The sequence below is a fragment of the Scomber scombrus genome, chromosome 19, assembly GCF_963691925.1.
Source record: "Scomber scombrus chromosome 19, fScoSco1.1, whole genome shotgun sequence".
NCBI lineage: Eukaryota > Metazoa > Chordata > Actinopteri > Scombriformes > Scombridae > Scomber > Scomber scombrus.
In genome coordinates, this window is record NC_084988.1 from 21,728,097 (window position 1) to 21,743,778 (window position 15,682).

General features: G+C 41.5%; 1 protein-coding gene across 1 annotated transcript in view; it reads left to right on the top strand.

Moving 5' to 3' along the window:
• The first annotated feature begins 129 nt into the window (after positions 1-129).
• Positions 130-15,682, top strand: part of sobpa (sine oculis binding protein homolog (Drosophila) a) — a 34,574-nt gene continuing 19,021 nt past the window's right edge. Inside the window, 5 exon segments of the mRNA XM_062440711.1 lie at positions 130-225; positions 12,690-12,810; positions 13,323-13,532; positions 14,089-14,186; positions 14,188-14,281. Coding sequence (XP_062296695.1) covers positions 130-225; positions 12,690-12,810; positions 13,323-13,532; positions 14,089-14,186; positions 14,188-14,281 — 619 coding nt within the window.

The window sequence follows — 15,682 nt, forward strand, 5'->3', positions numbered from 1 at the left end:
GCGTCACACGGGCCGCTGAAAAGCTGCAAGACATCCGCCGTCTGGCGACTGTAAACAGCTGCCGCTGCCTCTCACCCCCTCATCTCCCCTCCTCACCGCAAATATTGACAGAAGTATCACAGAGAAAACATGGCAGAGATGGAAAAAGAGGGCAGACCTCCGGAAAATAAAAGGAGCCGAAAACCAGCTCACCCAGTGAAAAGGGAAATAAATGAAGAGATGAAGGTAAAGAAAAGGGGGTCTGTGCCCAGCTGCATGTGATTACGCGTGGAAACAGAGTGGTTGTGAGGAGCGTGCATGTCTGTGGAAGCACTAACCAGGCGTCCTCAGTGAAAATATAGGATACACTCCAGTGCAATTGGATGCATGATAGCCAAACTTTGATTTATGATTTTTTTTTAACCCAAGTTCTATTGTCGTATCCACGTTGAATGCCAGTCTCAGCAGCGCACCCAGCCAATACCGCTTTGCACAATGGATGCAGCACTCATTCACTGCTACTATTCTTCTAGTAAGTTTTTAATCAATGGAGAACATAGTGTGCGTTCCTGTCGCTACATGTCATATTTTTGCCGTTTGTGTGCCCTGCCTTTCATGGCTTACCCAGAGTTAATGGAAAATCCAGTGCGTCAGTGAAGGCGTCAACAGTGCTTCTACTATTACTATTAATACTATTACACTACGAAGAGCAGCCAGTCTGTATAATTAGTATAAATCAATTGGGGAGGGGGGGGGACACTCGTTTATCCACGCTTTTGCGGGTCCATGTCGACTGAGTGGGTTTGCCTCTGAGGTGTGTGTGTGTGTGTGTGTGTGTGTGTGTGTGTGTGTGTGTGTGTTTGTGTTTTATGTGTGCGTGTGTTTGTGTGTGTTCGTGTGTGTGTTGCCCAGCTGCCCAGAGGCGTGTGATCCAGATGTGCGTCTGTGAGCTTTACGCACTCGACAAGAGCACATTGTCTGCTGTGTTCGGCCTGCACGACTCTATCCTAATATTCATCCACACGTTGTTTCTATTCTATGCTTTTTTTATTTATTAATTTTTTTTTGTGCTCGGTGCACACTGTGGTATGTGAGCCCTGAGCTCCGTGAGGTTCATTGTGGAGAAAGAAAGTGTCCCCTGCATGTGTGTGTGTGTGTGAGAGAGAGAGAGAGAGAGAGAGAGAGAGAGAGAGAGAGAGAGAGAGAGAGAGAGAGAGAGAGAGAGAGAGAGAGAGAGAGAGAGAGAGAGAGAGAGAGAGAGAGAGAGCGAGGCAGTGCTGTGTGTCCGCTTTGTCTACATCTCGTCATTGTTTGTACACATTTGGCTAGAGACACAAATGCATTCAGTGTTTCAGCTCATCTGGATGAATATGCAGGTGATACCGTGAATAAATGTGGATATGGTGATTTTTTTTTTTGGTGGGGGGGGTTCTCAGAGAAAACGCAAGGGTGCTGGCTCTGTGCGAGTCCTGAAACAACCCTGGGATAAAGCCTTCTTGTGTTTAGACCCCATCCAAAATACCAGACGCGTTCATGTGTAGCAGCTTCCCCTCTGCTACTGTAAAGAGGAAACAATAATGTGCGTTTTATTGATACAATATAGACGCTTTGTTGGTGAGATCAGCAGCCAAAGAAGGATTTATTATTATCATAGAGCAATATGGAACAGACAGCAAACTGCAACAATTTCACCTATTATAATCCAATTTTTCAGCAGTGGAAGCTTAGATATTTTCCTTGTGTGCCCCACTTAGTTGAAGCATGCCTTTATTTATTTATTTTTGTTTTAATTGCTTGGTGTTTAAAAATGCATGGGAGATCTAGAAAAAGATGAGTTCATTTAATAACAAGAATTGTAACCTCTTGTTAAACTGGGAAATATTCCTTGTTAAAATTAAAAACATCTGTCACATTCTTCAGTGTGTGCAGGAATACATTGAAGCCATCCTGCTGCTGTCTGGTCCTGCTGACAGGAGGGAGACTGACAGGGATGCAGAAGGGGGTGGGGGGAGTGTGTGTGTGTGTGTGTGTGTGGGGGGGGGGGGGTGTTGGGGGAGTGTCAGGCAAGGTATCTTAATTGAAAGACTTGGTTATTTCTTACGAGGCGAGGAAGCTACTTGACTCCGTCTCAGAGGAGCATTTAAAACTGAAAAGATATTTACGAGTATCATTTGGGCACAGTGAAGTATTGTCTCGCCACATTTTCAGCACGAGCCCACATTTAATTGAGCTGTTTTATTATTGTAATATAACTCAAATATCAGGCCAATATGGTTATATTTGGACTCACAGTGTGAAAAATCACATTAGGTGCAATTTTTTTGATAATTTAACACACCGACCAAGTAATTATATGATGTCAGTCATCAGTCAGAAATGATATTTTGTTTGCAGATGTTGGGACACGGGCTATCACGTAGGGTTCAGTGAATTGGCACCTCTCATAATGTTTTGGAGAGCAGTCCTGTCAGTTAGACGTGTCAGCTGATGAAAGCAGTTTAATTCGTCATCAAGTTTAATTTGTAGCCACAGAATGGTAACTGTTATTAACCCTATAACTGCAATCAGTCAAAGAATTCAGAGCTTTGGACTTGGGGGGGGGGGGGGGTTCTCCAATATGTCAATACATTATGTGAAGAAAGAAAAAAAATCACCTTCAGTAGATACAGTGTTGTGTTGATGGTCTGTAGGGAAAAACAACACTCTCCCGTGACAACTCCAGTACCTCTATCAATACCAGAGGAAGCTATACTGAATGAAGCAGCAGATGTGGTTAAGGTGTCAAAACACTTTCAAAGGCTAAACAAGTTCGATTGCAGCTCATTGTGCAACCTTGAATTTCATCTCCCGTTGCACACGTAACACACACACACACACACACACACACACACACACACACACACACATTCACACAAGCTGTAGTCTTCAAACTTAATTTAGGAAAACACTGATCCAGAGATTGAAGGTTACACCTGCCATAGGTGTACCGTATTTTTCAGTACATCTGTTGTCACTTTAACATTAATGGAGTGGAATCATGTAGAAAAATTATAGATGCATTTGATATGTCATAACATGAGTTGCTTGCAAATCAAACTGTAAACCTAAACCCTGCAAAAAAATGATGTTATAGCATGGTTGTATGACGGTAGCAGTAAATTCGTTAAGTGAAGTTTAACATATTGATTTGCTGTGGAGAACTCTCAGGTTTTTCTCCTCTAAGTGTTCAAATCAAAAGCAAGTATGTTCCCCTTTTTCTTTTTTTATACTCGCTCATCTTCAATATTTCAGCCTAAAGCTGGCGGAAAAAACACACGCGCACACAGACAGACACACAATGTGCCCTTGTGAGGGATCATACTCCTCTGAAAAACCAAACAGGCTGACAGTGTTTCCTTCATCTGGCTGCTTAATGTGTGCCACGGTAAAATAAGCCCCGGTGAGTAATCAAGGAGAAGGAGGAGTGGGCATGGAGGGGATAGGAGAGGCTGGAGAGTGGGGTAAGAAACAGGGGAGAAAGGAATGTATACAGCACTGGGCTGGCTAAGCTGTAAAAACTGTAACCTGAGCGTCTCCGCTGGATCACATATCAAGGAAAGTAGAGGGAAATGAAAGCAGAGGAGAGGGAGAGGCAGAGGAGGAGAGAGGGAGCAGGGGAGTGGAAAAGTGGAGAAGGAAGAAGAGGAGGAGGTGGAGGGATCGGCAAAGGGAAACTTGGCGTGTGGATTCAGGAATTTTATCACGGTGTACTGTGACCTGCTCTGGTTTCTACCCGCAAGGTATCCAATTCCCACCATCATCATTACCACAAGCCCTACTGGCTGTGTCCGGGTCTTATTGGAGGGGAACAAGGGGGAAGACTGCGGTGAACCAGGATTGTAAATGTATTTTTATCATTATTTGCTGCCGAAAATATGGCCAGTTTGTGAGCTGCGTCTGCACATGTATCAGAAGACTGTTGTCCACTACACCACTAATTATCCTACAAATTTTAAAGTAAACTCACTAGAGGGCAGAGGTTCCATAAAACCACCATCTTGTCTCAAATTGTGTTCTGACTGATGCTAAGGAGGGAGAGGTTTCTGCCCCTGGTCAGGCTCAACATGAGTATTAGAAACGTTATTTTTGGCTGTGTAGTACACCAAAAATATCACCATCATTATATAGCTCTGACCAATAGCGCACAAGAAGGGGGCAGCAGAAAAGGAAGAGGCATTTCAAAGCTGATAGCATTGTAGCCTTTATTGTATGTAAAAATCATAAAAGACCACACAATGCCTGCACTGAGATGCCAATTTATTAGGTGCACCATTCTGCAGTTTAATCCAGTACTTACATATGTGGGGGTGGTCAACATGTTTCCACATTATACTGTACAATACAATTGAACAGAGCCACAAATATATATATATATATTCAGCCCCTCTGTAAAATGTGTTTTATAATGAGCTTTGTAAATGTACAATTTTTAAAGCCCAGATGTATTTAGATCACATTGGATGAAGGTGTACAGCAATGAACTGGCCACTCAGAGGTGACAGTCTGCTGCTGTCTCCCACCGAAATGCTAATTAAGTTTCCAATAGTTTGATTCAAAAGAATAAATCAGATTCTCTATGTTGTACTTATGGAATACCACAAAGCTCACAATGACAATGCTAACGTACTGATGTTTAGCAAGTATAATGTTTACCATGTTCACCATCTTAGTTTAGCTTGTTAGCATGCTAATGTCTGCAGATTACCACTAAACACAAAGAATTTACAAAGATATACATGAAAAGAATAGAATTTTGACCGGATGGTGGCGCTAGATCAACAGTCAGTGGATAACCAAAGTTATTACAATGCATCATCTGGGCACCATGTATATGTGAACCAAATTTTGTGGCAGTTGATTTTATAGATGTTGAGATATTTCACTGGATAAATTAAAACTTTGAACTGCCATTGGCGCTAGAATAACTGTCAGGGGATCACCAGAGTCATTAGGAATTGTCGTCTGGGGACCAATGTCTGTACAAATTTCATGTAAATCTAGTAGTTGTAATGTAGGTGTCAAGATATTTCAGTCTGGACCAACATTGCTAGTGTGAATAAAAACAAAATTGACACAGACAGCAGAAAGACCACTGTCCCATTGACATCTAAAGGGTTTATCCCTCTGGAGGAAAGTATGTGCTCAGTAAATTTCAATAGTTTAGCAGACTTCAAGACCATCTCTTCATTAGATTTGGACAGTTATTGTGTTCAAGTGGACATACTGGTCTGATAGTGGCTTTTTTTTTCTTTTTTTAAGAAGAATCATTTGATTAATTCTCTGAGGACCATGAATATTTACTTCAAATTTACAGAAATGCAGTGTTCAGTATTCAAGATAACCTGTTCACGGACAGTTTTGTTAGACAAAAGTTCAACAACATCACAAGGCATCATCCATCGAAGGTCATGGTTATCCATTCCAAATTTCATGTAGTTGTCACGATATTTCACTTTGGACCAAAGTGTTGTTGACTGATAGATGGACCAACCAACTGAACACACCATTCCAGGGGCCATGCATTGTAGCCAGTCACTGCCTATTAAAATCTTTAATCATAAGTTGCACTTCCAGTTGACCTCTGTTCTGTTAGAGACTCTTAGCAGCCTTTGGGATGAACAAAGCAGATGAACAGAGATTTTTTTGTTAGGCTAGATGAAAAGACTATACATTCAGTGTAACATATAGACATCTGTAACTGCCACTGAGCCTTCAACGCCTCTTCCTCCCCAGCTCACCAGATCCAAAGTTGGTGCCGCTACTTTGATGAGCCGCCAGAAAGGATTAGATTCCACTCTTAATAATACTCCCACTTTCTCAAAGTAGTAGGGTGACACAGAGGACAGGATGGTAGGAGGGAAAGAAAGACACAGAGAGATGCTGTGTTTTTGTCTCCATTATGTGGTTATTTTACAGCTACATCCGTTTTACTTAAGAGTACATTTGGGCTGGGTGATGCTCCAACTCATTTGCTCAAAAGGAGTCTAACGAGGGTTGAATTGAGGGCAACTGGACTTGGTAGTAGATACTTTAAGATGTTTCTCCTCCCATCCTTGGCACTTCTTCAGTTCTAACTGACTGTTGGGGAAGTATTTAACCTCTGTGGGGTTATTATCAAGGTCATTAATATTGCTTGGTTCTTTAGTGTTCCTGGCTGCTGTAATGCCATAGGAGTTGCTGGAGTCACCTGAGGCCAAGGGTAAACAACAGTTGTTGGAGTTGTAACATAAGACCAAATGTGAATGGAAAGCATTGTAAGTGGGGGATAAGTGGTGACATAGACCTCCTCCTCTGTTGAAGGATTATTTCTCTACTTTGGTATAGATAGCCTCCTTCACTCCTTTTTCAAATCATCTGTCGTTCCTATCCAAAATATGTATGTTGTTGTCTTTGAAAGAGTGTCTCTTATCTTTCAGCTGTAGGTAAACTGCTGAGGAGGTGGCTTTCCTGCGTTTAGCCATGTGTTTGTTGAATGGTTGTTTATTTTCTCCGATATATAAGTCAGTGCATTCCTCACTGCACTGGACTGCAGACACGTGATTGATTTTCTTGTGTTTGGGTGTGTATTCTTTCGAGTGGAACAGTTTCTTATAGTGTTGCTGGGTTTGAAAATCACAGATACGTTGTTTGTTGAAAATCCTCCTGAGTTTCTCAAATACTCCAGGATGTTGTTGTATTTATGTGTTGGTGTTCTTCCTGGATCTTGTGGCTGTTTTTACAAATATCCAATGCTTTAAGTGCATCGTTCAGGTGTTTCTCCTCCTTCTCTTGGGGCTGGGCACTGTTGGTACATTATCAGCTCAGTGGTGCAAAGTTCTGATAAATCATAGCTTCTCCTGCCTAGCTCCTCAGTTAGAACTGAAGAAGCTCTTTGGATGAGAGGCAAAACATCTGCAGATATCTGCATCCAAGTCCAGTTGCCCTCGATTAACAGACATGTTCAAAAGGACTTTCTCCTTGATGTTTTTTTCTTCTCAAGGTTTCATCCTTGCCGTTGGGCTAATTGCTGCAATTGTGCTTGCCAATGAGTGCACCTTGAATGTGAGGGGCACTGTCACTTTTCGGATAATTTTTACATATTTATTGTCTTTCATCAATGGGAAAAGGACTGAAATTGTACCAGGAAACTCAGGAGTGTTTCAGCTTCTCAGTTTAGATGTAATTTCGTACGTGAAATCTGGGAGGACATTTTTGTGCAGAAGTAAACACTAAAAAGAATTCCCTTGTACTTTTATTTATAACTTAAGGTGATGGTGATGCAAAATGCTATGAAAACATCCTCATGGGGTGTTTCCATGGGCAACAACATAGTTGTGTAGATAGCTGTCAGAAGCCAACTTAAGCTGTGCTCAGGAAGTGGTACTGAATCTGACTTCCAGGAACCTTCAGGCAGAGGGAGCACTGCTGTCACTCATCGTTGTTCAAGCAGAAGTGTTGCTACATCTGCAAACCTGAGCTGTCCTCATAAACAGGTTTTGTTGCTTTAGTCACCAATTCAATTTTAAAACCATGGGAAAAAAGGGCAAATTTAAAGTTTGACAAAAAAGCTAAGATGATATAGTGGAAACAAAAATAGCAAATTTGAACTTACTCGACTTTTGAAAGGTTCTGGATGTAAAGTTTACAGGTATAGTATATGCATGCATGACCTTTCTTATGACCATAACAGGGTGCTTTGACTTTACCCTGCATTAACTCAAACTGTTCCCTGCACGTTTGTACCACTTCTACCTATTGACCACCCCACCACAGTGATATACCATATCAGACAGATCAATAGCTCCTGTCATTCTCTATTAAGAATGCCTTCGCAGCATTTAAACCAAGTCCTTCTACCAAGTGTGCCAAAATCTACTTCTGCACAGAATAACAAAGTATATGCTTGGTGTGAAAACAGCAAAATTGAGGCAAAATTGTTCCTAGAGCAGCGGTACCACTCAGAGATGCAAACACAAGACACCATTAATTTCTCTCTAAAATGCTTAGAAATGGAACGAATGTGCCAATGAAGCAGAAAATCTGCCTCTGTTACTCCTGTACTGTGCCACAGTGTCTCAAATATGCATAGAGATACAGTTGTGGCAGTCTTGAGTTTCTAAAAATTTCTACAACGCAAACATTCATGCATTTTGGTTCTTTTATGAATTTATTATGGTTTTCTGAAAATGTGACCAATTCTGCTGTGTCAAAAAAATATATACAACAATGCTAATATTTGGTTAAATGCCCTTTGCTCATTTTCACCATAATTAGGTGCTTGGGGTAGCCATCCACAAGTTTCTGGCATGCTTTTGGTTCAATCTTTGACCACACTTCTTGACAGAATGGGTGCAGTTCATCTAAATTCATTGGCTTTCTAACACAGACTTGTTTTTTCACCACAGTCCATATGTTCTTGGTGGGGTTTCAGTCAGAACTTTGGGAAGGCCATTCTAAAACCTTAATTGTAGCCTGATTCATTTACTGCTTAACTACTTTTGACGTATGTTGGGATCATTGTACTGTTGGCACACCCAAATGCATCCAAGACTTTTCTGTCTGATAATTTTAGGTTTTCCTAAAGAATTAGGAGGTAATCCTCCTTCTCAATTATTCCATTTACTTTCTGTAAAGCACCAGTTCCACTGGCAGATCCAGAGCGTAGTAGTAGCACTGCTATACTTGACGGTAGGTATGATGTTGGGGGTTAAAGGCTACACCTTTTCTTCTCCAAACATATTTCTGGTCATTGTGGCCAAATAGCTCAATTTCTGTTTCAACTGACCACAGACATTTCCTCCAGAAGACCTTTCTTGTTCATGTAATCAGTGGGAAACTTCTGTAGCAAGGGCCTCCCTCTTGCACAGCAGCCTCTCAGCTCATGGTAATGTAAAACACACTTGACTGTGGACAGTTACACTTGTGTTTCAGCAACTTCTAATTCATTGCAGAGCTGCTTTTTTGGTGGTTCTTGATTGACTCTTGACCATCCTGACCATTTTTCTCCCAGCAACAGGTGCCATGCACTTTATACTAACAAATAATTATTTGCACAGTTGATCTTAGGACCTGTGGCCGCTTTGAAATGGCTCAGAGTTACTTTCCTAACTTGTTAAAGTCAATGATCCACTTTTTCAGATCAGTGCTATGCTACTTAGACTTTTCCATTGTAGCATTTGTGGCTGAATCTGATGAGTGTATCAAACAAGCTCTATATAAATGTGCTCAGAGAAGTCGCCAGCTGTATTCTATCATAATCACTCACAGGAAATTAAAAGGCCATGCCTCAGGGAAATTTGATTGACCCAACTTCCTACTGTATGTATATGTATGCTGTATGTATATTTCTGACCCAGTAGATTTTGTTATATTTCCAGAGCAGCCTTAATAAATTTATCAAGGGACCAAAACCAATGAATGTATTTTTTGACAAAGAAGTTTGTGTTCCAATCATTCCATCAAAGAAAAATAAGAGTTGTAGAAATCACTGGAAACTTAAGACTGTTATCATAAACTGTTCCTCAGTGCCTGTGTGTGTGTGTGTGTGTGTGTGTGTGTGTGTGTGTGTGTGTGTGCGCGCGTGCGAGGGGAGGGGGGGGGGTACAATCTTACTTCCCACTTGTATCTCCCTTAATACCACTGTAAGCAATATCCAAACTGAGCTCTGTGTTGATGCTCTGTCAATTGAATTTGTATCAAGTAATTGAGTCAGTGGACCAACCTGCTGTTTGCAGAATGTAGACAGGGACCCTTTCCACAGTCAGTGTCCACCACCTCATATTGTGTCAGCATGTATGATGAGCCATTCAAGGTACTTGTTCCTTTTTGAGGTGCACAAGGCTGTGAAAATACACCAGTTTTATCAACCTAAATCTCACTGTGGGTGTTCTTTACCTTGACTGAGACCTTGTAAATTCACTTAAGTTGCCCCTAATTAAATTCCGGCTTTAGATGCGGTCACTTTTCCACCCACAGGAAATCGCAAATCAATACTTCAGAACTGCCTCCAGCAGTGAATGAACACTCTCTCCAGAGAAATCTTGACTCTCCAAAGTTGTTCTCTTTCTCCTTTTAGTATGAAACACTGGACACAAACTTGCTGTTTGCAATGTACTGAGGTCATTTCCCCGTACATTGGGTCAGACTGTTAAAGTTCAAATAGTTTGCAAACTTGTTCTGCCAACATATGACGTTACCTCAAACAGCTTTTTAAATTGAATGTGACTGTTAGGTCTTCCTGTCGAATCTGATATCCTGTTTCTTGAGAAAGTGTGGAGGAGATGTGTTTGTTGAGAAATTTTCAGATGCTTCTATGTGTTGTACTGGAGGGAAATTACAAATAATTCATTCTGTTGTTTAATTTGGAGGAGTTTTTGCAATTATCAAATACTGAGGAAGCAAGGTTTACTCCTGATACTGCTTATAAATGTCAGATAGGGGGACTTAAAGTATTTTGTTACTGAGACTCTACAGTGGTGACAGGAAGCAATTCTTTAAAGTCAACTTCAGACAACAATTGCACAGACTGCACTATACGATGATGTGCGTGTTTGTATTTTGCCGTCAAATTTAAATCAACTAAGAGTAAGATGTGCTGGGTGGCACTGAACCACTCAGACATGATCACTCCGGCTTTAACATATCGACAGGAGCTGTTTGTAATTGACATTTAACTGCTTGACGAGAGTGACTGACGGCTGCTGCCAGGATGAGATAATGTACGCAGCAAAGTGGGACCGGCTGTAAAATAATGAACTGACTCGTGTCTTGTCAATTCGATGCCGAGGAAGTCCACCAATGGCCAGACAAGGCGGTTCATCTCCGTGACAACGTACAGCACATTGCTGCACGGTGAGAGCATGTGTCCCTGCAAACCCGTAATACGATTCTACAAGCTGTTGCTGTGCGTTAATTGACAGGCACGTCCCATATCCAAGGCTAAATTGGTCCATATTAGAGCTTAAGGTGTTTATTATTATATTGGAAAATTCTATCAGAAATTGTGAGAATGTTATTTACCAGAGACATTTGGGAGGGAAAAAAATTCTCTTCATAGCAGTGAGGAGCAGCGTTCCCTCTAAATTGATAGTTAACTGACCTGTGACTAATATTTTATCACACAGACACACAGACTTAGTGTTATAATTTGTTTCCATAAAGAACATGTTCATGTACATTTTAGAGTCAAATGATAGCTGAAGCTTTTACCATAGTTTAGGGTTCAGCGAATAGACGCTTGTGGGAATATTCCAGCTGAGTCTATGGTGATAATGGGCTGTGTGCATTAGCAGGGTTATGGTTTTGTTTTCAGCGCAGTTATTGACCGTGTTGTGAGAGGATGTTCGGAGGAAATATTTTAATGTTTCCCCTGCATGGAGTTGCATTCATTTTCATATACTGCTCTAACTGACTGTATAGCACTTTTTATTGCTGTGCTGTTGGAGAAAGTTGGGATTTTACTGAGTGTGCCTGAATGCATGCTGGTCAATAACATGGCACAATGCTATTATAGCAACTATTGTACATGACAGCTGATATTTATTGGACTATGATGTTTTCTTAACTGAAGTGTTATTTATTGTACAGTGACAGTTGTGATACTATTTGACTCCATTAGTCTTTTTACTGAGTTGTGATTGGTTCTTTACAATTGGCACTGAAATTGGCACTCAATCTTTTAATGCACTTTAATATTTAATGAGTTGAATATTGAAAACTACTTAAAGGAATACTTCATCATTTTGGAAAGTGTGCATTGTCACTTACTTGTTGAGAGTTAGATGATAAGATAATAAGCTAAAAGCTAAACATGAAGCTAGAGCCAACAGACAATTAGCTTAGCTTAGCGCAAAGAATGTAAACAGGGGGAAACAGCATGTAACACATAAAATAGTTAATTAGTAAGCTTTGGAGTTGTTTATGCTAAGCTAGGCTAACTGCCTCCTGGCTTTAATTTTTTATTGAACGGACAGACATGAGAGAGGTTTTAGTCTTCTCATTAAATTCTCGATAAGAAAACGAGTAAGTGTATTCCCCATAATGTCAAACTATTGTTTTAACAAACAGCTGCCCAACACAACACACTCAGGACAGCCAAACATTGTTCAAACGTTCAGAACTTTATTTTCAATGCCGGTGAAGATCCCAAAGATTATTTTTATTGCACTCTGATAAAATCCTCTTCTCCTATTGTGGGACCATTATTTCAGCTGGTTGCACACTGCAGCGTTTAGACAGGACCACTGCTTATGAGACCTACATCATAGTTTTCACCAGGCGCAGCTTTAAATTTTGGGTGTCAGTATCTCTGCCTAATTAGCTGAAGAAATGTGGTGTTGAGGGCAGATCAAAGGCGCTAGTCTTAAAGTCAATGTTCCAGGAGAAAGAGAGCATAGGCAACTAAAATACCAAATTGTTGCATTTGATGTTTTCTTTGCTGTTTTGAGTGTCCTCAAATCTAATTTATCTGCCTACTGTTCCAAATGCTAAGATGTTTGTTTGGATAACATTCATATTTCATGTGGAAATCACCTCACTTTTAATTTGCTACTGATATTTCCCACATCACTGCATGATGTAGTGCCTTGTATTGCATAATTTACAACTCTAGTATGATCCTGCCTACGTCACTTTCTTTTTAATCAGAGTGATTCCTTTTTGTGAGTCTCATCAGCCAACTGTTTGTGTTGCAGAGTTTTGCAGAGAACACAATGAACGAGCTGCTGGGCTGGTACGGCTACGACAAGGTGGAGCTGAGAGACTCAGACAACCTGGAGATAGGGGAGACGCCACAGCACATCTCTGTTCTCAAAGGTATTGTATGCCATCATGATGTTTTTTTTAATTAAAAAGCACAGCACAGTAACACGAGTGGATGCTTTTTTTTTTTTTGCCTTACTGGCCCGGCAGTCAACATTCTCAGCTGCTTCATTATCCAGCATATGATCATGTACTGCATAAGGAGTGCTTTACTTATGTAAATATTAACTGCTCCTGAATGGATCATGAAACATGACACATAAAAGCTGTGAATATGTTGAACACGACTTTGTGATTGCGTTAAAATGCCTGAAAATGTATTTATTAATCAGCCTCTTGCTATGAGTGATGAGTTTGAAACATAAATCTGTCCAAGCTCACTGTTAAAAAAAACAACAGACATGCTTCATCACTTGTGCTTCTAGTGTAGTGAAAGTGATCCACTAAGTCACAACTTAGGCAACTTAGGCTGTCACATTATGGCAGGATTTGCAGTGATTGCAGCAGCACCTCATCAGTTGTTTAGTAACTTAATAGCTTAATTTTCCTCAATTCCTCCCGTCTAGAAAACTTGTTGCCAAAAATCCCAGCTTCAACAGAGAGCAGTGAAGGCCCTACGGATCGAGCCAACAGCTCCCACTCTTTGCCAGCCTCCAGGAATGGAGTCACAGAGCCCTCCACCACACCGTCCACCTCCACGCCCAGCAGCAAGGAACATGGCAACCTGCCCATCATTGTCCCCATGATCCCCCCGCCACTGATCAAGCCCCCTGCAGGTAGGGAGCACAGACACCTTTTTGGAAAGACACATGCAAGGGACGGATTGAAAAGTAGCTCGTTTGTTCAGAAAACGCAGGCAGAAAGTCAAAAAGTACTCAAACAGGAAGAGCGGCCCAGACCTAAATTTTCAGTGGTTTTGTGCTTACCCCGGTTGTGTGTTTTGCACAAGGTTACTTTTCAATTTCAAAAAAAAAATCAAGGTCATTTTCACCCCGTTGCTGATTGCTAATGTATTTGCCCAAATGCCATAATATAATCACACACACACACACACATACACACACATACACAGCCATCTCCACAGTCAGAACACACAACAAGCAAAAAAAAAGGCATTGATTGCATCCACAGCTGTTCTCCAGGCAGATTACACTCTGTTGAAAGTATAAACCTACTTGCTTATTCTCCGGCACTCAGCAAGAAAACTAAATGTTTATGCAACATGAAAACTTTCTGTCTTTGCAATGGCTGAAAACCTTCAAATCAGGCAGGGATAGGCGACTAATGAGCAAGCTACCTGCTGTACACCTTGTTTTCCTCCACCTGCCCAAGTGTCAATATTACCCCTCCTCCCTTTCCCCACCTCTGAGGAAACGTCCGCGTTCCTCGGCCAGACAGAGGGCTTCATTATCCCTTGCGTCTGCTGTGGCACAGGAGGTTGGTACGCCCCGGCGGACGGAGCGAGCCGCCTTGGCATCGCCCAAGAGGAGTCCCCACTGGCCCTGCCTAGGCGGGGAAACAGATGGTGTGGTCCCATTTAAAGCCCAGCATCAACCCACCACCCGGCCAACACCTCCTTCAACTTGCCCCCCACCACCACCACCACTACCAACCAACCAACCCCCACACATACGCTGAATTATTCATGTGCCCCGCAAAATCTGACAAAGGACCTTTTGAGGTGCAGGTACGGCGGATGATGGTGGCATTTAGTATGGGGGCTGCATAATTATTGCCGCGTTTCTTCCCGCTCATGCAGATGTGCTTGTTTTGAGATGGGCTTGTTATGAGGTGCCAAGCAGATGTGGGAAGGCGGTAAACAACTCCACCTCAAGATGTTGCTTTGTATGAAAATGTTGAGATTTTGTGAAAGATATTTCGGTTTCATGTGTGACTTCGATCCTGTTCATTATGGTGTGGTACATACATTATTCCAAGCGTTGTACAAACCCAGATCCACCCACTCAGTCTGTTTAAAATGAAACTTGTCTGGCAAAACTGCGATTCTTGTTTTTCTTTTTGCTGTTATCTGCAGTAGGCAGCAGTCCAGATAGGAAGACACACAAAGGCAGGGAGACTATAGGAATGAGGTGGAGAGTAGAACAGAGGAAAGACATAAAATATGCATGTTGGGTCCTCTGTGCTGTCTTTAGGGCCCCAGGGAGTTATTCCCTTAATTGTGAGTTAGTCTTTACTTAAAGTCTGATGGCCCTGTAGATCCATTAAGCTCAACAAGAGGTGAAAAGCCTGGCCAGCATGCGATGGGGAGGTGAGCGGGGGTGAAAGACTAATGGGCCTGCGTTTTTTCACCCTCACACCCGCGTAGTCATAATGTGATAATTGGGAGATACTGGAGAGAATCTCGGAGGATCTCTCTCATTGCAACAGCGACAGCACTAAAAGCCTGCAGCTCATCACCGGCAGTCACAGTTTACCACAGAGGAGGCATTTCACTGTCGCTGAGGGTCTGTTAAAATAATTTGTTACCCACACTGACCACACAGCAATACTGCAGCTCCATATCTGAATCAGAATGAGGGTTTAAACGAGGATCTAGATGTGAAGAAATTTCTATGGATTTCAGGGGCTAAAACTGCAGAATAATAAGGATTTTAGTTAAAAGAAGGATGTTTTAAGGTTAACTGTAGATTTACATAGAAAATAGAGATAAATATGAAGGTGAAGAGATGGAATAAATCTGTTTTAGCTTAAAATCCAAAATATTACTATTATCATTTGGAATTGATTATCTTAGTCTTTGTAAGGAGAAGTCCGCCCTTCCACACAGGACATGAATTTCAACAAAAGACACACTGATTCAGATATAAACCCACACACTTGCACAAAACACAATTAAGAACAGTAGTCATTCCTCTATTAAAACTGTATTGACTACCTATTACAGTCCACCTTAACTGCCTGAATT